Source organism: Oncorhynchus tshawytscha, linkage group LG16, assembly GCF_018296145.1.
Source record: "Oncorhynchus tshawytscha isolate Ot180627B linkage group LG16, Otsh_v2.0, whole genome shotgun sequence".
Lineage (NCBI taxonomy): Eukaryota > Metazoa > Chordata > Actinopteri > Salmoniformes > Salmonidae > Oncorhynchus > Oncorhynchus tshawytscha.
Window position 1 is genome coordinate 88,822,118 of NC_056444.1, and position 25,753 is coordinate 88,847,870.

The 25,753-nt window shown below is 44.1% G+C and overlaps 1 protein-coding gene across 4 annotated transcripts in view; it reads right to left on the bottom strand.

The window, feature by feature from the left end:
• tafazzin (tafazzin, phospholipid-lysophospholipid transacylase) overlaps positions 1 to 24,908 on the bottom strand; it is a 34,198-nt gene extending 9,290 nt beyond the window's left edge. The window contains exons 1-7 of one of the 4 annotated variants that reach the window (XM_042299881.1): positions 24,274 to 24,898; positions 23,704 to 23,841; positions 16,562 to 16,690; positions 10,815 to 10,860; positions 6,613 to 6,698; positions 5,016 to 5,096; positions 4,758 to 4,942 (exon numbers count right to left, since the gene is read on the bottom strand). In XM_042299881.1, the coding sequence (XP_042155815.1) occupies positions 4,773 to 4,942; positions 5,016 to 5,096; positions 6,613 to 6,698; positions 10,815 to 10,860; positions 16,562 to 16,690; positions 23,704 to 23,812 (621 nt within the window). In that variant the 5' untranslated portion in view covers positions 23,813 to 23,841; positions 24,274 to 24,898 and the 3' untranslated portion in view covers positions 4,758 to 4,772. Of the gene's footprint in view, positions 1 to 4,757; positions 4,943 to 5,015; positions 5,097 to 6,612; positions 6,699 to 10,814; positions 10,861 to 16,561; positions 16,691 to 23,703; positions 23,842 to 24,127; positions 24,243 to 24,273 lie in introns of those variants that run through there. The other 3 variants (XM_042299879.1, XM_042299880.1, XM_042299882.1) reach the window with 3 other exon arrangements.
• Positions 24,909 to 25,753: the final 845 nt, after the last annotated feature.

The window sequence follows — 25,753 nt, forward strand, 5'->3', positions numbered from 1 at the left end:
TGGGGGTGTTTGTGTAGCTCCAACAGTCAGTAATGTGTGTGTGTTGTGTTTCTACAGTGTGCAGTCAGTAATGTGTAATGGGGTGTGTGTGTGCTCCAACAGTCAGTAATATATGTGGGTGTTTGTGTAGTGCATGGTGTGTATATAATGTGTGTGTGTGTGTGTGTGGGGGTGTGTCAGTAATATATAATGCTTGTGTTTGTGTGCTGGGGGTGTGTCAGTGGGGGTATAATGATTGTGTTTGTGCAGTAGCTCCAACAGTCAGTGGTATGTGTTGTGTTTGTGTGCTGTGTGGGGTCAGTAATATATAATGATTGTGTTTGTGTGTGTGTGTCAGTAATATATAATGTGTTGTGTGTGTGTGTGTGTGGGGTAATATATAATGCTTGTGTGTGGGGGTGCTCCAACAGTCAGTAATATATAATGCATTGTGTTTCTAGCTCCAACAGTCAGTAATATATAATGATTGTGTTTCTAGTCCAACAGTCAGTAATATATAATGATTGTGTTGTGTCCAACTGGTGTGTGTGTGGTGTGTGGGGGTGTGTGTGTGTGTGGGGTGTGTGTGTGTGTGTGTGTGTGTGTGTGTGTGTGTGTGTGTGTGTGGGTGTGTGGGTGGTGTGTGTGTGTGTATAATGGTTGTGTTTCTAGCTCCAACAGTCAGTAATATATAATGCTTGTGTTTCTAGCTCCAACAGTCAGTAATATATAATGCTTGTGTTTGTGTCCAACAGTCAGTAATATATAATGATTGTGTTTGTAGCTGTCAGTAATATATAATGATTGTGTTTCTAGGTAATATATAATGATTGTGTGTGTCCAACAGTCAGTAATATGTCATTGTGTTTCTAGCTCCAACAGTCAGTAATATATAATGCTTGTGTTTCTAGCTCCAACAGTCAGTAATATATAATGATTGTGTTTGTACAGTAGCTCCAACAGTCAGTAATATATAATGATTGTGTTTCTAGCTCCAACAGTCAGTAATATATAATGATTGTGTTTCTAGCTCCAACAGTCAGTAATATATAATGATTGTGTAGCTCCAACAGTCAGTAATATATGCATTGTGTAGCTCCAACAGTCAGTAATATATAATGATTGTGTTTCTACAGTAGCTCCAACAGTCAGTAATATATAATGATTGTGTTGTAGCTCCAACAGTCAGTAATATATAATGATTGTGTTTGTACAGTAGCTCCAACAGTCAGTAATATATAATGATTGTGTTTCACCTACATGCCACAACAGTCAGTAATATATAATGATTGTGTTCTAGGGAACAGTCAGTAATATATAATGATTGTGTTTCGACACCTCCAACAGTCAGTAATATAAATCAAAGTGTATACTTGGTCACGTGCAAGATTAGCAGATGTATAGCTCCAACAGTCAGATTGTGCAGCGGAATAGTCTAATGATTGTGTTTCTACAGTAGCTCCAACAGTCAGTAATATATAATGATTGTGTTTCTACAGTAGCTCCAACTGTCAGTAATATATAATGATTGTGTTTCTAGCTCCAACAGTCAGTAATATATAATGATTGTGTTTCTAGCTCCAACAGTCAGTAATATATAATGATTGTGTTTCTAGCTCCAACAGTCAGTAATATATAATGATTGTGTTTCTACAGTAGCTCCAACAGTCAGTAATATATAATGCTTGTGTTTCTAGCTCCAACAGTCAGTAATATATAAGTGATTGATTGTTTTCTACAGTAGCTCCAACAGTCAGTAATATATAATGATTGTGTTTTCTCCAACAGTCAGTAATATATAATAGCTCCAACAGTCAGTAATATATAATGATTGTGTTTCTAGCTCCAACAGTCAGTAATATATAATGATTGTGTTTCTAGCTCCAACAGTCAGTAATATATAATGATTGTGTTTCTAGCTCCAACAGTCAGTAATATATAATGATTGTGTTTCTACAGTAGCTCCAACAGTCAGTAATATATAATGATTGTGTTTCTAGCTCCAACAGTCAGTAATATATAATGATTGTGTTTCTACAGTAGCTCCAACAGTCAGTAATATATAATGATTGTGTTTCTAGCTCCAACAGTCAGTAATATATAATGATTGTGTTTCTACAGTAGCTCCAACAGTCAGTAATATATAATGATTGTGTTTCTACAGTAGCTCCAACAGTCAGTAATATATAATGATTGTGTTTCTAGCTCCAACAGTCAGTAATATATAATGATTGTGTTTCTACAGTAGCTCCAACTGTCAGTAATATATAATGATTGTGTTTCTAGCTCCAACAGTGCAGTGATATATAATACAGTAATATATAATATATCACTCTGGCATTCTCATTTTGATATGACATATCTGATATCACTCTGATATTGTCATATGACATCACTCCGTGCTTCTACATCTGCATTGCTTGCTGTTTGGGGTTTTAGGCTGGGTTTCTGTACAGCACTTTGAGATATCAGCTGATGTCTAAACTAGACTAATTAACTTTTTTGCCCGCTTTGAGGACAATACGCTGCCACTGACACGGCCTGCAACGAAAACATGCGGACTCTCCTTCACTGCAGCCGAGATGAGTAAAACATTTAAACGTGTTAACCCTCGCAAGGCTGCAGGCCCAGACGGCATCCCCAGCCGCGCCATCAGAGCATGCGCAGACCAGCTGGCCGGTGTGTTTACGGACATATTCAATCAATCCCTATACCAGTCTGCTGTTCCCACATGCTTCAAGAGGGCCACCATTGTTCCTGTTCCCAAGAAAGCTAAGGTAACTGAGCTAAACGACTACCGCCCCATAGCACTCACTTCCGTCATCATGAAGTGCTTTGAGAGACTAGTCAAGGACCATATCACCTCCACCCTACCTGACACCCTAGAACCACTCCAATTTGCTTACCGCCCAAATAGGTCCACAGACGATGCGATCTCAACCACACTGCACACTGCCCTAACCCATCTGGACAAGAAGAACACCTATGTGAGAATGCTGTTCATCGACTACAGCTCGGCATTCAACACCATAGTACCCTCCAAGCTCGTCATCAAGCTCGAGACCCTGGGTCTCGACCCCGCCCTGTGCAACTGGGTACTGGACTTCCTGACGGGCCGCCCCAGGTGGTGAGGGTAGGCAACAACATCTCCACCCCGCTGATCCTCAACACTGGGGCCCCACAAGGGTGCGTTCTGAGCCCTCTCCTGTACTCCCTGTTCACCCACGACTGCGTGGCCACGCACGCCTCCAACTCAATCATCAAGTTTGCGGACGACACAACAGTGGTAGGCTTGATTACCAACAACGACGAGACGGCCTACAGGGAGGAGGTGAGGGCCCTCGGAGTGTGGTGTCAGGAAAATAACCTCACACTCAACGTCAACAAAACTAAGGAGATGATTGTGGACTTCAGGAAACAGCAGAGGGAGCACCCCCCTATCCACATCGACGGGACAGTAGTGGAGAGGGTAGTAAGTTTTAAGTTCCTCGGCATACACATCACAGACAAACTGAATTGGTCCACTCACACAGACAGCATCGTGAAGAAGGCGCAGCAGCGCCTCTTCAACCTCAGGAGGCTGAAGAAATTCGGCTTGTCACCAAAAGCACTCACAAACTTCTACAGATGCACAATCGAGAGCATCCTGGCGGGCTGTATCACCGCCTGGTACGGCAACTGCTCCGCCCACAACCGTAAGGCTCTCCAGAGGGTAGTGAGGTCTGCACAACGCATCACCGGGGGCAAACTACCTGCCCTCCAGGACACCTACACCACCCGATGTTACAGGAAGGCCATAAAGATCATCAAGGACAACAACCACCCGAGCCACTGTCTGTTCACCCCGCTATCATCCAGAAGGCGAGGTCAGTACAGGTGCATCAAAGCTGGGACCGAGAGACTGAAAAACAGCTTCTATCTCAAGGCCATCAGACTGTTAAACAGCCACCACTAACATTGAGTGGCTGCTGCCAACACACTGACTCAACTCCAGCCACTTTAATAATGGGAATTGATGGGAAATGATGTAAAATATATCATAGCCACTTTAAACAATGCTACCTAATATAATGTTTACATACCCTACATTATTCATCTCATATGTATACGTATATACTGTACTCTATATCATCTACTGTATCCTTTATGTAATACATGTATCACTAGCCACTTTAACTATGCCACTTTATTTACATTCTCATCTCATATGTATATACTGTACTCGATACCATCTACTGTATCTTGCCTATGCTGCTCTGTACCATCACTCATTCATATATCTTTATGTACATATTCTTTATCCCCTTACACTGTGTATAAGACAGTAGTTTTTTTTGGAATTGTTAGTTAGATTACTTGTTGGTTATTACTGCATTGTCGGAACTAGAAGCACAAGCATTTCGCTACACTCGCATTAACATCTGCTAACCATGTGACAAATAAAATTTGATTTGATTTGATGTACAAAGGGCTATATAAATAAATTTGATTTGATTTGATATTCTCATATGACATCACTCTGATATTCTCATTCTGACATGACATCACTCTGATATTCTTATTCTGATATGACATCACTCTGGTAAGACCCATGACATCACTCTGATATGACATCACTCTGGTAGGACCTATGACACCACTCTGATATTCTCATTCTGAATTCTGATATTCTATTTGTAGGATGCATTCTGTGCTCAGTCATTAACTTGGTGAGAGAAGGTAGTGATCCCACAACGGGTGATCCACTCTGGGCCTCTCCTTTATAACCTCCCAAACATGTTTTTTATGGATCTTCACGATTCATGTGGATGACCTATTTTGAGATCAAAACGGCAAATATTGCCGAAAAGTGACGACTTTGCACCCCTGACCTTCAGTACTGACACACAGGAAGACAAACAGACACACCTAGGTAACTCACCCCATTTCAACCGTATAAACTCCTCAGTCATGTTGACTTTCCCTGAGAGAAAAGAGAGTTTCAGTTTCAGTAGAGGACTTTCCCCCTATAACACACAGAACGAGAGAGATCGTACCCTCAGGGAAGATGTGTACCCAGTCTCCTCCATTCAGCTTCTCCAGAATAAAGTCCATGCCTTTCTGATACACCCCATCACCTAGGAGACACGGGCACACCAACATATAAAAGAGAAACACATGGAGAGACAAGCACACCTCTTAGCAAAGAAAAACATTACAGCCTCCAGTCTTCTTGGGTATGATGCTACAAGCTTGGCACACCTGTATTTGGGGAGTTTCTCCCATTCTTCTCTGCAGATCCTCTCATGCTCTGTCAGGTTGGATGGGGAGTGTCACTGCACAGCGATTTTTAGGTCTCTCCAGAGATGTTTGATCAGGTTCAAGTCCGGACTCTGGCTGGGCCACTCAAGGACAATCAAAGACTTGTCCCGAAGTCACTCCTGCGTTGTCTTGGTTGTGTGCTCAGTGTCATTGTCTTGTTGGAAGGTGAACCTTCTCCCCAGTCTGAGGTCCTGAGCGCTCTGGAGCAGGTTTTCATCAAGGATCTCTCTGTTCTTTGCTCCATTCATCTCTCCCTTGATCCTGACTAGTCTCCCAGTCCCTGCCGCTGAAAAACCTCCCCACAGCATGATGCAGCCACCACCATGCTTCACCATCATGGTGCCAGGTTTCCTACAGATGTGATACTTGGCATTAAGGCCAAAGAGTTTAAAATATATTTCTTCAGACCATTGAATCTTGTTTCTCATGGACTTAGAGTCCTTTAGGTGCATTTTGGCAAACTCCAAGCGGGCTGTCATGTGCCTTTTACTGAGGTTTGGCTTCCGTCTGGCCACTACCATAAAGGCGTGATTGGTGGAGTGCTGCAGAGATGGTTGTCCTTCTGGAAGCTTCTCCCATCTCCACAGAGAAACTCTGGAGCTCTGTCAGAGTGACCATCGGGTCCTTCTCCCCCGATTGCTGAATTCCTTCGACCTCATGGCTTGGTTTTAGCTCAGACATGCACTTATATAGACAGGTGTGTGCCTTTCCAAAACATGTCCAATCAATTGAATTTACCACAGGTGGACTCCAATCAAGTTGTAGAAACATCTCAAGGATGATCAATGGAAGCAGGAAGCACCTGAGCTCAATTTCGGGTCAATTTCGGGTCTCATAGCAAAGGGTCTGAATACTTATGTAACTAAGGTATCTGCTTTCTAAAAACCTGTTTTCGCTTTGTCATTATTTTGTGTAGATTGATGAGAATAAATATATATTTTTAATCCAATTTAGAATTATTGTGCAACATAACAAAATGTGGAAAAAGTCAAGGGCTCTGAATACTTTCTAATGTAACAAAAAAGATGTAAAAACAAAAGGCTATTTTTGTCTTCTGAAGAGGAAAAGGTCAAGGGTAGAAAGGGTTCATATAAAAATATAAATATATATATTTTTAAAACACTGCTACTAGTCGGACTCTCAATCTCACAGGCACAAACATGACTCGTCACGTTACCACGGTAACCTCCGGGTCACAAAAATTGAAATGAAAACAAAATATCACATTACCTCTTACTAGTAATACATTTGTGACTGGTAAAAAATCTGAGCATGTCCTCCCAAATGAAGGTGCCACCCCACAGTCCCTCCCCCTCTGCCTCCCATCCTCACCTCTGCAGACAGGAACACACTTCCCTCTGCTGAAGAATCTGGAGTGTAACTCTTTGGTGAAACAGATGTCCGACGCAGCCGGAGTCCTGTCCAATCAGAAACCAGACAGATCACATACTGTCCAATCAGACAAGACAGCCACACACACTTTCCAAACAGAAACCAGACAAATCACATACTGTCCAATCAGAAACCAGACTGACACACACAATTCATCCAACTGAAGTAAAAAAAAACTAGAAAAGTACATTTCATGAAGAAAATGTGGGGTGCATGCTAGCTGGTGAAGAATCGATTGATTGATAGGATATTATATCCTGAACATGGGAAAGTTGGTTTGGTGTCTCTAGCATGAACAGTCCAAGAGTTACTGTTGGTGAGTTATTAGAAGTTAGGATAGCCTGAACATGGGAAAGTTGGTTTGGTGTCTCTAGCATGAACAGTCCAAGAGTTACTGTTGGCAAGTTATTTTATGCAAATGTAATAGGTGTTGACAAGCTGAAGGTACCAAGCTGTCTGTTTAAACGACTAGCACACAGCTCAGACACCCATACATACCCCACAAGACATGCCACCAGAGGTCTGTTTAAACTACTAACACACAGCTCAGACACCCAACATACCCCACAAGACATGCCACCAGAGGTCTCTTCACAGTCCCCAAGTCCAGAACAGACTATGGGAGGCACACAGTACTACATAGAGCCATGACTACATGGAACTCTATTCCACAGTACTACATAGAGCCATGACTACATGGAACTCTATTCCACAGTACTACATGGAGCATGACTACATGGAACTCTATTCCACAGTACTACATAGAGCCATGACTGACTGGAACTCTATTCCACAGTACTACATGGAGCCATGACTACATGGAACTCTATTCCACAGTACTACATAGAGCCATGACTACATGGAACTCTATTCCACATCAGGTAACTGATCTAAGCAGTGAAATTAGATTTGAGGACACAATGTTTTGTGAATTCTGTAAAAAAATGTATTGTAATGTTTTTTAAATTATATAACTGCCTTAATTTTGCCAGATCCCCAGGAAGAGTAGCTGCTGCCTTGGAAGGAAGTAAGGGGGATCCATAATAAACCCCAGGAAGAGTAGCTGCTGCCTTGGCAGGAACTAATGGGGATCCATAATAAACCCCAGGAAGAGTAGCTGCTGCCTTGGCAGGAACTAATGAGGATCCATAATAAACCCCAGGAAGAGTAACTGCTGCCTTGGCAGGAACTAATGGGGATCCATAATAAACCCCAGGAAGAGTAGCTGCTGCTGGGTTTATAAATTGAGAAAGTTCAGCACTGTTGCTACTCTCCCTAGGAGTGTCCGTCCTGCAAAGATGACTGCAAGACCACAGCGCAGAATGCTCAATGAGGTTAAGAAGAATCCTAGAGTGTCAGCTAAAGACTTACAGAAATCTCTGGAACATGCAAACATCTCTGTTGACGAGTCTACGATACGTAAAACACTCAACAAGAATGGTGTTCATGGGAGGACACCACGGAAGAAGCCACTGCTGTCCAAAAAAATTATTGCTGCACGTCTGAAGTTCGCAAAAGTGCACCTGGATGTTCCACATCGCTACTGGCAAAATATTCTGTGGACAGATGAAACTGTAGTTGAGTTGTTTGTAAGGAACACACAACACTATGTGTGGAGAAAAAGAGGCACAGCACACCAACATCAAAACCTCATCCCAACTGTAAAGTATGGTGGAGGGAGCATCATGGTTTGGGGCTGCTTTGCTGCCTCAGGGCCTAGACAGCTTGCTATCATCGACGGAAAAATGAATTTCCAAGTTTATCAAGACATTTTGCAGGAGAATGTAAGGCTATCTGTCCGCCAATTGAAGCTCAACAGAAGTTGGCTGATGCAACAGGACAACAACCCATAACACAGAAAACAGAATGGCTTCAACAGAAGAAAATATGCCTTCTGGAGTGGCCTAGTGAGAGTCCTGACCTTCTGGAGTGGCCTAGTGAGAGTCCTGACCTTCTGGAGTGGCCTAGTGAGAACTGACCTTCACAGTGAGAAACAGAATGAGTGGCCTAGTGAGAGTCCTTCAAGTGGCCAGAAGAAAATCCTGACCTTCTGGAGTGGCCTAGTGAGAGTCCTGACCTTCTGGAGTGGCCTAGTGAGAGTCCTGACCTTCTGGAGTGAGAGTCCTGACCTTCTGGAGTGGCCTAGTGAGAGTCCTGACCTGAGAGTCTGGAGTGGCCTAGTGAGAGTCCTGACCTTCTGGAGTGGCCTAGTGAGAGTCCTGACCTTCTGGAGTGGCCTAGTGAGAGTCCTGACCTTCTGGAGTGGCCTAGTGAGAGTCCTGACCTTCTGGAGTGGCCTAGTGAGAGTCCTGACCTTCTGGAGTGGCCTAGTGAGAGTCCTGACCTTCTGGAGTGGCCTAGTGAGAGTCCTGACCTTCTGGAGTGGCCTAGTGAGAGTCCTGACCTTCTGGAGTGGCCTAGTGAGAGTCCTGACCTTCTGGAGTGGCCTAGTGAGAGTCCTGACCTTCTGGAGTCCTGACCTTCTGGAGTGGTCCTGACCTTCTGGAGTGGCCTAGTGAGAGTCCTGACCTTCTGGAGTGGCCTAGTGAGAGTCCTGACCTTCTGGAGTGGCCTAGTGAGAGTCCTGACCTTCTGGAGTGGCCTAGTGAGAGTCCTGACCTTCTGGAGTGGCCTAGTGAGAGTCCTGACCTTCTGGAGTGGCCTAGTGAGAGTCCTGACCTTCTGGAGTGGCCTAGTGAGAGTCCTGACCTTCTGGAGTGGCCTAGTGAGAGTCCTGACCTTCTGGAGTGGCCTAGTGAGAGTCCTGACCTTCTGGAGTGGCCTGAGAGTCCTGACCTTCTGGAGTGGAGAGTCCTGACCTTCTGGAGTGGCCTAGTGAGAGTCCTGACCTTCTGGAGTGGCCTAGTGAGTCCTGACCTTCTGGAGTGGCCTAGTGAGAGTCCTGACCTTCTGGAGTGGCCTAGTGAGAGTCCTGACCTTCTGGAGTGGCCTAGTGAGAGTCCTGACCTTCTGGAGTGGCCTAGTGAGAGTCCTGACCTTCAACCCTAGTGAGATCCTGAGATGCTGTGGTATGAGTCCTCAAGAGAACGCTGTTCAGTCCTGACCTTCACCAGACATCCTAAGAATATTGCTGTATTACTAAAACAGCTGATCCGTGTATTTTTGTTCCGTATACAGATCTGAATGACAGAGAAGTAGACAAATGTCATACACTTAACTTTTTGTCTAACTTGTTGGTGCTAACAATGTCAGTTGTTTAGAAAAAGTTACAGAAAATGTTGTTGATGCATTTACTAAAACAGTGGTAACTTTTTATCATAACATTTTTGTTCTGCAGTCAGATTTTAAAAGCAGAGAAGTCGAGGAAGATTTCATATGCTCGGTTTGTCTAACACGGAACCCAAACCGGCTGCGCGCGTGCGCCATCGTGCATACATTTATTTTGTCCCCCCACACCAAACGCGCTCACGACACGCAGGTTAAAATATCAAAACAAACTCTGAACCAATTACATTAATTTGGGGACAGGTCGAAAAGCATTAAACATTTATGGCAATTTAGCTAGCTAGCTTGCACTTGCTAGCTAATTTGTCCTGGGATATAAACATTGAGTTGTTATTTTACCTGAAATGCACAAGGTCCTCTACTCCGCCAATTAATCCACACATAAAACGATTGGCAACTTGCATAAATTAGGTGCATTACCGCCACTGACCTCGTTCGTCTTTCAGTCACCCACGTGGGTATAACCAATGAGGAGATGGCACGTGGGTACCTGCTGCTATAAACCAATGAGGAGATGGGAGAGGCAGGACTTGCAGCGTGATCTGCTTCACAAATAGAACTGACCTCTATTTTAGCTTGTTGTTGTGCGCGAGCAGTGTGGGTGTTGAATAATTAAAGTATTGAATAATATAGATTTCTAAATGTATTTTTTATACCATGTAGTCAGTGATGATGTCACACTGGGGAGATTTAGAATATAGAAAATATATCACAAGCAACTCAAGTGAGACCAATATGCACGTTTGAACGGCATTTCTAGCTTAAACGGTGTAAGTGGATTAGTGTGCTAAAGAAGAGGATCAAAGATTTAAGTGGCTGGTTTTTCTTCTCAAGCCCCACAACAACAATAAAAACATGAGTATGCATGGACACTTAATAAACACAGCATCACTCACCAGCGCATCTTGTTGAAGTTCCAGAGGTGTCTGAGTCTCAGAACTCCTGTTGGAGAGAGAGAGAGAAGAGATGAGAGGGAATATTTAAAAATTTAAACATGAATATTGAAAATATACCATCTTGGATTTGACAAAGTTTTCAATATATTGTTGCAAATTATATTCTACGGGCAAAGATCTAGAGTGGGGTCTCTGTTACTTATCAAATCAAATCAAATTTTATTTGTCACATACACATGGTTAGCAGATGTTAATGCGAGTGTAGCGAAATGCTTGTGCTTCTAGTTCCGACAATGCAGTAATAACCAACAAGTAATCTAACTAACAATTCCAAAACTAGTCTTATACACAGTGTAAGGGGATAAAGAATATGTACATAAGGATATATGAATGAGTGATGGTACAGAGCAGCATAGGCAAGATACAGTAGCTGATATCGAGTACAGTATATACATATGAGATGAGTATGTAAACAAAGTGGCATAGTTAAAGTGGCTAGTGATACATGTATTACATAAGGATACAGTAGATGGTATCGAGTACAGTATATACATATGAGATGAATAATGTAGGGTAAGTAACATTATATAAGGTGGCATTGTTTACTTTGAGACTTCTGATCCAATTAGTGAGCATTCCCAAAAGAGTGGATGGGAAATGGATTCAAAATGGTCGCCTTCTGCTGGTGATTTGCAGGACGTGAACAGGTGGGATACTGGGTCACATCTTTCTTTTCCCCCAGCACAGTTAAGCCAAAACCAACAGCCGTTATTCAGAGAGGCGTTCTACAACGCTTTGAGCACTTTCCAAATCCGGAAGTGAATATCACGTAGGGTGAAATTTCAGTCACTGATTAATAACATTTGCCCTTGTATTAGCTCCACAATGAAATAGGGTGCAGGCCAGGCAGCAGGCTGTTAGCCAGCCTGCCAGCTTAGTGGAGTCTGCTACTAGCACAGTCAGTGTAGTCAGCTCAGCTATCACCATTGAGACCGTGTCTGTGCCTCAACCTAGGTTGGGCAAAACTAAACATGGCAGTGTTCGCCTTAGCAATCTCACTAGAATAAAGACCTCCTCCATTCCTGTCATTATTGAAAGAGATCATGATACCTCACATCTCAAAATAGGGCTACTTAATGTTAGATCCCTCACTTCAAAGGCAGTTATAGTCAATGAACTAATCACTGATCATAATCTTGATGTGATTGGCCTGACTGAAACATGGCTTAAGCCTGATGAATTTACTGTGTTAAATGAGGCCTCACCTCCTGGCTACACTAGTGACCATATCCCCCGTGCATCCCGCAAAGGCGTTGCTAACATTTACGATAGCAAATTTCAATAAAAAAACATTTTAGAGACGTTTTGTCTTTTGAGCTGCTAGTCATGAAATCTATGCAGCCTACTCAATCACTTTTTATAGCTACTGTTTACAGGCCTCCTGGGCCACATACAGCGTTCCTCACTGAGTTCCCTGAATTCCTATCGGACCTTGTAGTCATAGCAGATAATATTCTAATCTTTGGTGACTTTAATATTCACATGGAAAAGTCCACAGACTCACTCCAAAAGGCTTTCGGAGCCATCATCGACTCAGTGGGATTTGTCCAACATGTCTCTGGACCCACTCACTGTCACAGTCATACGCTGGACCTAGTTTTGTCCCATGGAAAAAAATTGTGGATCTTAAGGTTTTTCCTCATAATCCTGGACTATCGGACCGCCACTTTATTACGTTTGCAATTGCAAAAAATAATCTGCTCAGACCCCAACCGAGGAACATCAAAAGTCGTGCTATAAATTCAGACAACACAAAGATTCCTTGATGCCCTTCCAGATTCCCTCTGTCTACCCAAGGACTCCAGAGGACAAAAATCAGTTAACCACCTAACTGAGGAACTCAATTTAACCTTGCGCAATACCCTAAGAGCAGTTGCACCCCTAAAAACTAAAAATATTTCTCATAGGAAACTAGCTCCCTGGTAGACAGAAAATACCCGAGCTCTGAAGCAAGCTTCCAGAAAATTGGAACAGAAATGGCGCCACACCAAACTGGAAGTCTTCCGACTAGCTTGGAAAGACAGTACCGTGCAGTACCGTAGAGCCCTTACTGCTGCTCCATCATCCTATTTTTCCAACTTAATTGAGGAAAATAAGAACAATCCGAAATTCCTTTTTGATACTGTCGCAAAGCTAACTAAAAAGCAGCATTCCCCAAGAGAGGATGACAGCAGTTACTGGCTTTTACTTCAGCAGTAATAAATTCAAGAACTTCTTTGAGGAAAAGATCATGATTATTAGAAAGCAAATTACAGACTCCTCTTTAAATCTGCGTATTCCTTCAAAGCTCAGTTGTCCTGAGTCTGCACAACTCTGCCAGGACCTAGGATCAAGAGAGACACTCAAGTGTTTTAGTACTATATCTCTTGACACAATGATGAAAATAATCATGGTCTCTAAACCTTCAAGCTGCATACTGGACCCTTTTCCAACTAAACTACTGAAAGAGCTGCTTCCTGTGCTTGGCCCTCCTATGTTGAACATAATAAACGGTTCTCTATCCACCGGATGTGTACCAAACTCACTAAAAGTGGCAGTAATAAAGCCTCTCTTGAAAAAGCCAAACCTTGACCCAGAAAATATTTTAAAAACTATCGGTCAATGTCAAATCTCCCATTCCTCTCAAAACTTTTAGAAAAGGCTGTTGCACAGCAACTCACTGCCTTCCTGAAGACAAACAATGTATACGAAATGCTTCAGTCTGGTTTTAGACCCCATCATAGCACTGAGACAGCACTTGTGAAGGTGGTAAATGACCTTTTAATGGCATCAGACCGAGGCTCTGCATCTGTCCTCGTGCTCCTAGACCTTAGTGCTGCTTTTGATACCGTCGATCACCACATTCTTTTGGAGAGATTGGAAACCCAAATTGGTCTACACGGACAAGTTCTGGCCTGGTTTAGTTTGTCTCTGTGAATGGTTTGTCCTCTGACAAATCAACTGTACATTTCAGGGTTCCTCAAGGTTCCGTTTTAGGACGACTATTATTTTCACTATATATTTTACCTCTTGGGAATGTCATTCGAAAACACAATGTAAACTTTCACTGCTATGCGGATGACACACAGCTGTACATTTCAATGAAACATGGTGAAGCCCCAAAATTGCCCTCGCTAGAAGCCTGTGTTTCAGACATAAGGAAGTGGATGGCTGCAAACTTTCTACTTTTAAACTCGGACAAAACAGAGATGCTTGTTCTAGGTCCCAAGAAACAAAGAGATCTTCTGTTGAATCTGACAATTAATCTTAATGGTTGTACAGTCGTCTCAAATAAAACTGTGAAGGACTTCGGCGTTACTCTGGACCCTGATCTCTCTTTTGAAGAACATATCAAGACCATTTCAAGGACAGCTTTTTCCATCTACGTAACATTGCAAAAATCAGAAACTTTCTGTCCAAAAATGATGCAGAAAAATTAATCCATGCTTTTGTCACTTCTAGGTTAGACTACCGCAATGCTCTACTTTCTGGCTACCCGGATAAAGCACTAAATAAACTTCAGTTAGTGCTAAATACGGCTGCTAGAATCGTGACTAGAACCAAAAAATTTTATCATATTACTCCAGTGCTAGCCTCCCTACACTGGCTTCCTGTCAAAGCAAGGGCTGATTTCAAGGTTTTACTGCTAAACTACAAAGCATTACATGGGCTTGCTCCTACCTATCTCTCTGATTTGGTCCTGCCGTACATACCTACACGTACGCTACGGTCACAAGACGCAGGCCTCCTAATTGTCCCTAGAATTTCTAAGCAAACAGCTGGAGGCAGGGCTTTCTCCTATAGAGCTCCATTTTTATGGAATGGTCTGCCTACCCATGTCAGAGACGCAAACTCGGTCTCAACCTTTAAGTCTTTACTGAAGACTCATCTCTTCAGTGGGTCATATGATTGAGTGTAGTCTGGCCCAGGAGTGGGAAGGTGAACGGAAAGGCTCTGGAGTAACGAACCGCCCTTGCTGTCTCTGCCTGGCCGGTTCCCCTCTTTCCACTGGGATTCTCTGCCTCTAACCCTATTACAGGGGCTGAGTCACTGGCTTACTAGGGCTCTTTCATACCGTCCCTAGGAGGGGTGCGTCACTTGAGTGGGTTGAGTCACTGTTGTGATCTTCCTGTTTGGGTTGTTGAAGAGTAACACCAACTGCTAACAATTCTAACATTTGTAAAAAAATACTTAACCACTATATTGATTAGATAAGTATTCAACCCTCTGATTCAATATGTTAGAATCACATTTGGCAGTCTGAGTCTTTCTGGGAAAGTCTAAGATCTTTCCATACCTGGATTTTACAATATTTGCTCATTGTTTTCAAAATTCTTCAAGCTCTTTCAAGTTGGTTGTTGATCATTGCTGGACAGCCATTTTCAAGTCTTGCAATAGATTTTCAAGCAGATTTCAATCAAAACTGTAACTAGGCCACTCAGGAACATTCAATGTTGTCTTGGCCTTGTGTTTTAGGTTATTGTCCTGCTGATAGGTGAAATGGTCTCCCAGTGACTGGTGGAAAGCAGACTGGATTAGGTTTTCCTCTAGGATTTTCCCTGTGCTTAGCTCAAATTAAATTTATTTTTATCCTAAAAAAAACTACCTAGTCCTTGCCGATGACAAGCATACCCATAACATGATGCAGCCACCACTCTCGAAAACATGAAGAGTGTTACTCAGTGATGTGTTGTGTTGGATTTGTCCCAAACAGAACACTTTGTATTCAGGACAGTTCATTTCTTTGCCACATTGTGTGCAGTATGACTTTATTGCCTTGTTGCAAACAGGATGCATGATTTGTTATAGTTGTATTCTGTACAGACTTCCTTCTTTTCACTCTGTCATGTAGGTTAGTATTGTGGAGCAACTACAATGTTGTTGATCCATCCTCAGTTTTCTCCTATCACAGCCATTAAACTCTGTAACTGTTTTAAAGTCACCATTGGCCTCATGGTGAAATCCCTGAGTGGTTTCCTTCCTCTCCAGCAAAGACTGTATCTTTGATACACCATCCAAAGTGTATTTAATAACTTCACCATGCTCAAAGGGATATTCAATGTCTGCTTTTTAAAAAAAATATATATTTATTTCCCCATCTACCAATAGGTGCCCTTCTTTGTGAGGTATTGGACAACCTCACTGGTCTTTGTGGTTGAATCTGTGTTTGAAATTGACTCCGACTGAGGGACCTCACAGAAAAGTGTATATGTGGGGTACAGAGATGAGGTAGTCATAAAGATATCATGTTAAATACTATTATTGCACACAGAGTGATTCATGCAAGTTATTATGTGACTTGTTAAGCAAATCTTTACTCAAACGTATTTATAAATAAGAAAGGGGTTGAAGACTCAAGACCTTTCAGCTTTTCATTTTTTTATTAATTTGTGAACATTTCAAAAAACAATTCCACTTTGACATTATGGGGTATTGTGTGTAGGCCAGTGACACAAACATTTTTAATCCATTTTAAATTCAGGCTGTAACACACACAGAAAAAGAAAAACAGGAGGTATTGTAAGGCCAAAATCTCCAACTTTGATCAATTATTTCTCAATTATTCTTATAGATACAAATGTGAAATATATGTCTACAATCCTTCCCCCAAAGTACCATTCTACATTTGGTGAAAATCCTCCAAATCACTGTCTTTTTTTGTCCGGGTTTCATATGGAATCACTCCATTGTAATATGTGTGTCCTTACCCCAGAGGTGTGGGTCGTCCATACAGGACTGGTGATTGGACAGTGTGATGAGGGGTGTGTCAGGTGGGCGTTGGTCTATCAGGTCAAATAGAACATCCTGATTATGAACCGTAATACAGTTCAGATACTCTAGAGAGAGAGAGAGAAGAGAGAGAAAGAGTGTGTTAGGGTGGCACGATTAATCGAATTCACGCTGCATAGCATGCTGGCCAATCGCCAGCAGCATACCACCCTGCATACCACTGCTGGCTTGCTTCTGAAGCTAAGCAGGGTTGGTCCTGGTCAGTCCCTGGATGGGAGACCAGATGCTGCTGGAAGTGGTGTTGGAGGGCCAGTAGGAGGCACTCGTTCCTCTGGTCTAAAAGAAAATATCCCAATGCCTCAGGGCAGTGATTGGGGACACTCTCTGAGTCAGGGTGTCCTGACTCTCTGAGGTCATTAAAGATGCAATGGCACTTATCGTAAGAAGGATGTTAACCACGGTGTCCTGGCTAAATTCCCAATCTGGTCCTCAAACCATCATGGTCACCTATGGGCACATTCATCCCCCTCCTCTCCCTGTAACTATTCCCCAGGTCTTTACTGCAAATGAGAACGTGTTCTCAGTCAACTTACCTGGTAAAATAACAGAAAAATAAAATAAACATTTTAATTCGCAAGTGTCCCTGCTTAGAGCACGCAGTGAGATGCTGGTGAGGAGAGAAGGGGCTTTACACCTCAGTTAGATGCTGGTGAGGAGAGAAGGGGCTTTACACCTCAGTTAGATGCTGGTGAGGAGAGAAGGGGCTTTACACCTCAGATAGATGCTGGTGAGGAGAGAAGGGGCTTTACACCTCAGTTAGATGCTGGTGAGGAGAGAAAGGGCTTTACACCTCAGTGAGATGCTGGTGAGGAGAGAAAGGGCTTTACACCTCAGTGAGATGCTGGTGAGGAGAGAAGGGGCTTTACACCTCAGTTAGATGCTGGTGAGGAGAGAAGGGGCTTTACACCTCAGATAGATGCTGGTGAGAGAGAAGGGGCTTTACACCTCAGTTAGATGCTGGTGAGGAGAGAAGGGGCTTTACACCTCAGTGAGATGCTGGTGAGGAGAGATGGGGCTTTACACCTCAGTGAGATGCTGGTGAGGAGAGAAGGGGCTTTACACCTCAGTTAGATGCTGGTGAGGAGAGAAGGGGCTTTACACCTCAGATAGATGCTGGTGAGGAGAGAAGGGGCTTTACACCTCAGTTAGATGCTGGTGAGGAGAGAGAAGGGGCTTTACACCTCAGTGAGATGCTGGTGAGGAGAGAAGGGGCTTTACACAGTTAGATGCTGGTGAGGAGAGATGGGGCTTTACACCTCAGTTAGATGCTGGTGAGGAGAGATGGGGCTTTACACCTCAGTTAGATGCTGCTTTACACCTCAGTGAGGAGAGAGATGGGGCTTTACACCTCAGTGAGATGCTGGTGAGGAGAGATGGGGCTTTACACCCAGTGAGATCAGGGGTTGAGATGCTGGTGAGGAGAGATGAGGGCTTTACACCTCAGTTAGATGCTGGTGAGGAGAGATGGGGCTTTACACCTCAGTTAGATGCTGGTGAGGAGAGAAAGGGCTTTACACCTCAGATGCTAGTGAGGAGAGATGGGGCTTTACACCTCAGTTAGATGCTGGTGAGGAGAGATGGGGCTTTACACCTCAGTTAGATGCTGGTGAGGAGAGATGGGGCTTTACACCTCAGTGAGATGCTGGTGAGAGAGAAGGGCTTTACACCTCAGTGAGATGCTGCTATACACCTCAGATGAGTGAGAGAGATGGGGCTTTACACCTCAGTGAGATGCTGGTGAGGAGAGAGGGGCTTTACACCAGATGCAGTGAGATGCTGGTGAGGAGAGATGGGGCTTTACACCTCAGATGCTGGTGAGGAGAGAGGACCTCAGGGGCTGGTTACACCAGTGAGATCAGTTTGAGATGCTGGTGAGGAGAGATGGGGCTTTACACCTCAGATGCTGGTGAGGAGAGAAGGGCTTTACACCTCAGATGCTGGTTTACACCTCAGTTAGATGCTGGTGAGGAGAGAAAGGGCTTTACACCTCAGTTAGATGCTGGTGAGGAGAGAAGGGGCTTTACACCTCAGTTAGATGCTGGTGAGGAGAGAAAGGGCTTTACACCTCAGTGAGATGCTGGTGAGGAGAGAAGGGGCTTTACACCTCAGTGAGATGCTGGTGAGGAGAGAAGGGGCTTTACACCTCAGTGAGATGCTGGTGAGGAGAGAAGGGGCTTTACACCTCAGTGAGATGCTGGTGAGGAGAGAAGGGGCTTTACACCTCAGTTAGATGCTGGTGAGGAGAGATGGGGCTTTACACCTCAGTTAGATGCTGGTGAGGAGAGAAAGGGCTTTACACCTCAGTTAGATGCTGGTGAGGAGAGAAAGGGCTTTACACCTCAGATGCTAGTGAGGAGAGATGGGGCTTTACACCTCAGTTAGATGCTGGTGAGGAGAGATGGGGCTTTACACCTCAGATGCTGGTGAGGAGAGAAAGGGCTTTACACCTCAGATGCTAGTGAGGAGAGATGGGGCTTTACACCTCAGTTAGATGCTGGTGAGGAGAGAAGGGGCTTTACACCTCAGTGAGATGCTGGTGAGGAGAGAAAGGGCTTTACACCTCAGTGAGATGCTGGTGAGGAGAGAAAGGGCTTTACACCTCAGTGAGATCAAATCAAAATCAAATCAAATCAAATCAAAGCTGGTCCGACCAAGCTGACTCCACACTCCAAGACTGCTTCCATCACGTGGACTGGGAGATGTTTCGTATTGCGTCAGACAACAACATTGACGAATACGCTGATACGGTGTGCGAGTTCATTAGAACGTGCGTTGAAGATGTCGTTCCCATAGCAACGATTAAAACATTCCCTAACCAGAAACCGTGGATTGATGGCAGCATTCGTGTGAAACTGAAGGCACGAACCACTGCTTTTAATCAGGGCAAGGTGTCTGGTAACATGACTGAATACAAACAGTGCAGCTATTCCCTCCGCAAGGCTATCAAACAAGCTAAGCGCCAGTACAGAGACAAAGTAGAATCTCAATTCAACGGCTCAGACACAAGAGGCATGTGGCAGGGTCTACAGTCAATCACGGACTACAGGAAGAAACCCAGCCCAGTCACGGACCAGGATGTCTTGCTCCCAGGCAGACTAAATAACTTTTTGCCCGCTTTGAGGACAATACAGTGCCACTGACACGGCCTGCAACGGAAACATGCGGTCTCTCCTTCACTGCAGCCGAAGTGAGTAAGACATTTAAACGTGTTAACCCTCGCAAGGCTGCAGGCCCAGACGGCATCCCCAGCCGCGCCCTCAGAGCATGCGCAGACCAGCTGGCCGGTGTGTTTACAGACATATTCAATCAATCCCTATACCAGTCTGCTGTTCCCACATGCTTCAAGAGGGCCACCATTGTTCCTGTTCCCAAGAAAGCTAAGGTAACTGAGCTAAACGACTACCGCCCGTAGCACTCACATCCGTCATCATGAAGTGCTTTGAGAGACTAGTCAAGGACCATATCACCTCCACCCTACCTGACACCCTTGACCCACTCCAATTTGCTTACCGCCCAAATAGGTCCACAGACGATGCAATCTCAACCACACTGCACACTGCCCTAACCCATCTGGACAAGAGGAATACCTATGTGAGAATGCTGTTCATCGACTACAGCTCGGCATTCAACACCATAGTACCCTCCAAGCTCGTCATCAAGCTCGAGACCCTGGGTCTCGACCCCGCCCTGTGCAACTGGGTACTGGACTTCCTGACGGGCCGCCCCAGGTGGTGAGGGTAGGCAACAACATCTCCTCCCCGCTGATCCTCAACACTGGGGCCCCACAAGGGTGCGTTCTGAGCCCTCTCCTGTACTCCCTGTTCACTCACGACTGCGTGGCCATGCACGCCTCCAACTCAATCATCAAGTTTGCGGACGACACAACAGTGGTAGGCTTGATTACCAACAACGACGAGACGGCCTACAGGGAGGAGGTGAGGGCCCTCGGAGTGTGGTGTCAGGAAAATAACCTCACACTCAACGTCAACAAAACTAAGGAGATGATTGTGGACTTCAGGAAACAGCAGAGGGAACACCCCCATCCACATCGATGGAACAGTAGTGGAGAGGGTAGCAAGTTTTAAGTTCCTCGGCATACACATCACAGACAAACTGAATTGGTCCACTCACACAGACAGCATCGTGAGGAAGGCGCAGCAGCGCCTCTTCAACCTCAGGAGGCTGAAGAAATTCGGCTTGTCACCAAAAGCACTCACAAACTTCTACAGATGCACAATCGAGAGCATCCTGGCGGGCTGTATCACCGCCTGGTATGGCAACTGCACCGCCCTCAACCGTAAGGCTCTCCAGAGGGTAGTGAGGTCTGCACAACGCATCACCGGGGGCAAACTACCTGCCCTCCAGGACACCTACACCACCCGATGCTACAGGAAGGCCATAAAGATCATCAAGGACATCAACCACCCGAGCCACTGCCTGTTCACCCCGCTGTCATCCAGAAGGCGAGGTCAGTACAGGTGCATCAAAGCTGGGACCGAGAGACTGAAAAACAGCTTCTATCTCAAGGCCATCAGACTGTTAAACAGCCACCACTAACATTGAGTGGCTACTGCCAACACACTGTCAATGACACTGACTCTACTCCAGCCACTTTAATCATGGGAATTGATGGGAAATGATGTAAATATATCACTAGCCACTTTAAACAATGCTACCTTACATAATGTTACTTACCCTACATTGTTCATCTCATATGCATACGTTGATACTGTACTCTATATCATCGACTGCATCCTTATGTAATACATGTATCACTAGCCACTTTAACTATGCCACTCGGTTTACATACTTATCTCATATGTATATACTGTACTCGATATCATCTACTGTATCTTGCCTATGCTGCTCTGTACCATCACTCATTCATATATCCTTATGTACATATTCTTTATCCCCTTACACTGTGTATAAGACAGTAGTTTTTTTGGAATTGTTAGTTAGATTACTTGCTCGTTATTACTGCATTGTCGGAACTAGAAGCACAAGCATTTCGCTACGCTCGCATTAACATCTGCTAACCATGTGTATGTGACAAATAAAATTTGATTTGATTTGCTGGTGAGGAGAGATGGGGCTTTACACCTCAGATGCTAGTGAGGAGAGATGGGGCTTTACACCTCAGATGCTAGTGAGGAGAGATGGGGCTTTACACCTCAGTTAGATGCTGGTGAGGAGAGATGGGGCTTTACACCACAGTTAGATGCTGGTGAGGAGAGATGGGGCTACACCTCAGATGCTAGTGAGGAGAGATGGGGCTTTACACCTCAGATGCTAGTGAGGAGAGATGGGGCTTTACACCTCAGTTAGATGCTGGTGAGGAGAGATGGGGCTTTACACCACAGTTAGATGCTGGTGAGGAGAGATGGGGCTTTACACCTCAGTTAGATGCTGGTGAGGAGAGATGGGGCTTTACACCACAGTTAGATGCTGGTGAGGAGAGATGGGGCTTTACACCTCAGATGCTAGTGAGGAGAGATGGGGCTTTACACCTCAGTTAGATGCTGGTGAGGAGAGATGGGGCTTTACACCACAGTTAGATGCTGGTGAGGAGAGATGGGGCTTTACACCTCAGATGCTAGTGAGGAGAGATGGGGCTTTACACCTCAGTTAGATGCTGGTGAGGAGAGATGGGGCTTTACACCACAGTTAGATGCTGGTGAGGAGAGATGGGGCTTTACACCTCAGTTAGATGCTGGTGAGGATAGATGGGGCTTTACACCACAGTTAGATGCTGGTGAGGAGAGATGGGGCTTTACACCTCAGTTCGTTGCTGGTGAGGAGAGATGGGGCTTTACACCTCAGTTCGTTGCTGGTGAGGAGAAAAAGGGCTTTACCAAATACAGAACAGTATGAGTTTTAGGAACTCTGTGGCTTTCCCTCGTGAGTGTCAGAAACATGTGTGCTGCTAGCGCTAACGAGAACGTTGATTTGGTGCCAAAGAAGGATCTTCAGTGGTATGCCAGTATTTCAGCTACAGGAAAACCCATGTCAACCGAGTGCAAAATGTGCCTCAGAGTAGTGGAGACAACAAATGTACTTAATCGTTTGAAGAATGAACATCCACTACATTACAACGATTGCATGGTAAAAATAAAAATAGAAAGTGCCCAAGAGCCCCTCAGCCACAACCAGCCATGTACGTTAAACAGGCACTGACCGCCGATGGGTCAGTGTAACGCCCTACCAAAACAATCCCTATACCAGTCTGCTGTTCCCACATGCTTCAAGAGGGCCACCATTGTTCCTGTTCCCAAGAAAGCTAAGGTAACTGAGCTAAACGACTACCGCCCGTAGCACTCACTTCCGTCATCATGAAGTGCTTTGAGAGACTAGTCAAGGACCACATCACCTCCACCCTACCTGACACCCTAGACCCACTCCAATTTCAATGAAGATAGAAGTTGAAACATGTCACGTTGAATGACTGAACCAGATTCCAACGTGTTGGACATAGTCAGTAGTGTTACATGTTAAGGCACTTTGACTTATAATTTCCATTATAATAATGATTGAGCCTATTTATACATAATTACACAATCATACGCTTCCTATTCAATCTGCAGCCAATGGCTACCTGAATAGATGATGATTAGTTATTATTTAAGAACTCATAAATGGTCAAATAGGAAGTCATAATGGTATTAGTTAATGAATAACTGCTGCACTTATAGCACACTATATTTTGATGATCATGAAAAAATACCAAATGTAACATGTAGGTGTAATAATCTTATCTATTATATGTAGCCTATAACAATGTTGGAAATGATTTGTTTCATTTGGTTTTGTATTCAGTTAGCATTTCACTGTATGGTCCTGTTGTATTCGGCTCATGTGACAAATACAATTTGATTTGATTTATTCATTCATATGATCGCATTGTAGAAGATGTTCTCTATCCTGACACTTGATTTGACCAAGTTTAACCCAAGTCTTTAAAAATCGCAATTCATAATTGCAATATCTAGCCAAAACAAAAAAACTATTTTGATATTTTGTCCAGGGTGCTGGTGCAGCCCTAGTGTGTGTAGTGACTCACTGGTCCAGAAGTAGCTGTATGAGCCCACCACGCCCATGACCAGGGTGCTGGTCACCTTCCAGGCCAGCTGCGGGCACTGTGGGAACGGCCATTTCACCTCCAGGGGCATCGCTGCTCACCAACGGAACACACATCCACCTGGCGCACACACACAGGTCAGAGAACAGTATGAGAAACCTACCACCGTGTCGATCTTATAACCATAACTACCAGATAGTATAGATTAGCTACTCTCAACACTGCAGAATGGAAGCTAAATAGCTAGCGGGAATCATTTGCAGTATTGAATAGAAGTATTGCATGCATAGATCATACATCATTGGCATAGACTCATGGATTTGGATGGTTTGGTTTGTCAACAGAACACAGCTTTCCACATGTTGTCTCTGCTAGCTAGCTTCCCGTCCAAGTAAAAAATGCCTACTTTTTGCCAGGTGAAAGCTTTTTAAAAACCACCCAAAAGCAGTTTAATACACGGATCTGGTTTCATATGACAGTTTTATACTAAGTCTACACTGTTTTTCTCCACGTAGTAAATGACTTGTGATCAAAGTTAAGTCCCATCCTCACCTTATGCTTTCAGCTGATAACTAGCAAGTTCGAAGAACCCGGAAAAAGGCTAATTCTGCAATGGTTTGTGGGAGCTGTAGTTCATTACGTCGAACGAATTTAAGCTTTCTGAATCGATGTAAACAAATGGTTGTTGTGTGTGTTTCTTCCATCTACTCATTGATGCTTTGAAACGACGTCTGTTCCTTCATTTCCCCTCATCCCATCTCCACCCCGGATATATAATCAAAGACAGTACAGTATGAAGATAGTCCGAAACGGTTTCTCCAATAGAAATCCCCGATCACGCGTGTAGGCGATGTAATGGCGACGTTGGCGAGCAGAATCAACGAATCTGGTCTAAGGGTCGCCTGGCGCCTAAGTGCGCATGTGCACGCCGCAAATCAGAGGCACTCCTTTGATATAAAGTAGTTTTTTTGACGAAAATGATAACGTGTCAGTTTGTCACTTTCATGAGGTTGGAGTAATAACATGTTAAACTACTTAAGACATTAACTCGAATCTAGGTTGTGCCTTTTAGATTTTCAGAAAATGAACAACTAATTAAGAATGTTTCACTAATCTCATTGATTTCTCTAACCCGGCCTGGTCTGTTTGGCCCTTTGCTCCAGCGTTCCCGGAAGCCTTGCTATTTTGCGCCTCAGGGTTTAGAAACTATGCGTTATCATGATCAGTTTCTCGTCAACAACACTGGAAAAAGTACTTCCAGGTCACGGAATTTCGGAAACGTTTCAAATAAAAGTCCCCCACGTAATAGTAGAAACATATCAATAACCTGTATTTATTCATGATATATGAACAATAATTGTCTTCACATTAACAATGATTCATATTTGTTCATATTTAAGTGGCATTTTCATTAAATGTGGGTGTTAAAATCCCATTCATAGGGCTCTGAGTAATACAGAGTGTTGCAGGCCATTTACTCCTCCCATTCATAGGGCTCTGAGTAATACGGAGTGTTGCAGGCCATTTACTCCTCCCATTCATAGGGCTCTGAGTAATACGGAGTGTTGCAGGCCATTTACTCCTCCCATTCATAGGGCTCTGAGTAATACGGAGTGTTGCAGGCCATTTACTCCTCCCATTCATAGGGCTCTGAGTAATACGGAGTGTTGCGGGCCATTTACTCCTCCCATTCATAGGGCTCTGAGTAATACGGAGTGTTGCAGGCCATTTACTCCTCCCATTCATAGGGCTCTGAGTAATACGGAGTGTTGCAGGCCATTTACTCCTCCCATTCATAGGGCTCTGAGTAATACGGAGTGTTGCAGGCCATTTACTCCTCCCATTCATAGGGCTCTGAGTAATACGGAGTGTTGCAGGCCATTTACTCCTCCCATTCATAGGGCTCTGAGTAATACGGAGTGTTGCAGGCCATTTACTCCTCCCATTCCATTGGCCACAATGCGAATCACACCATACAGTATCCATTCTACAGACCCTACTGAGTATTACCTACAATACATTTATATCGTCA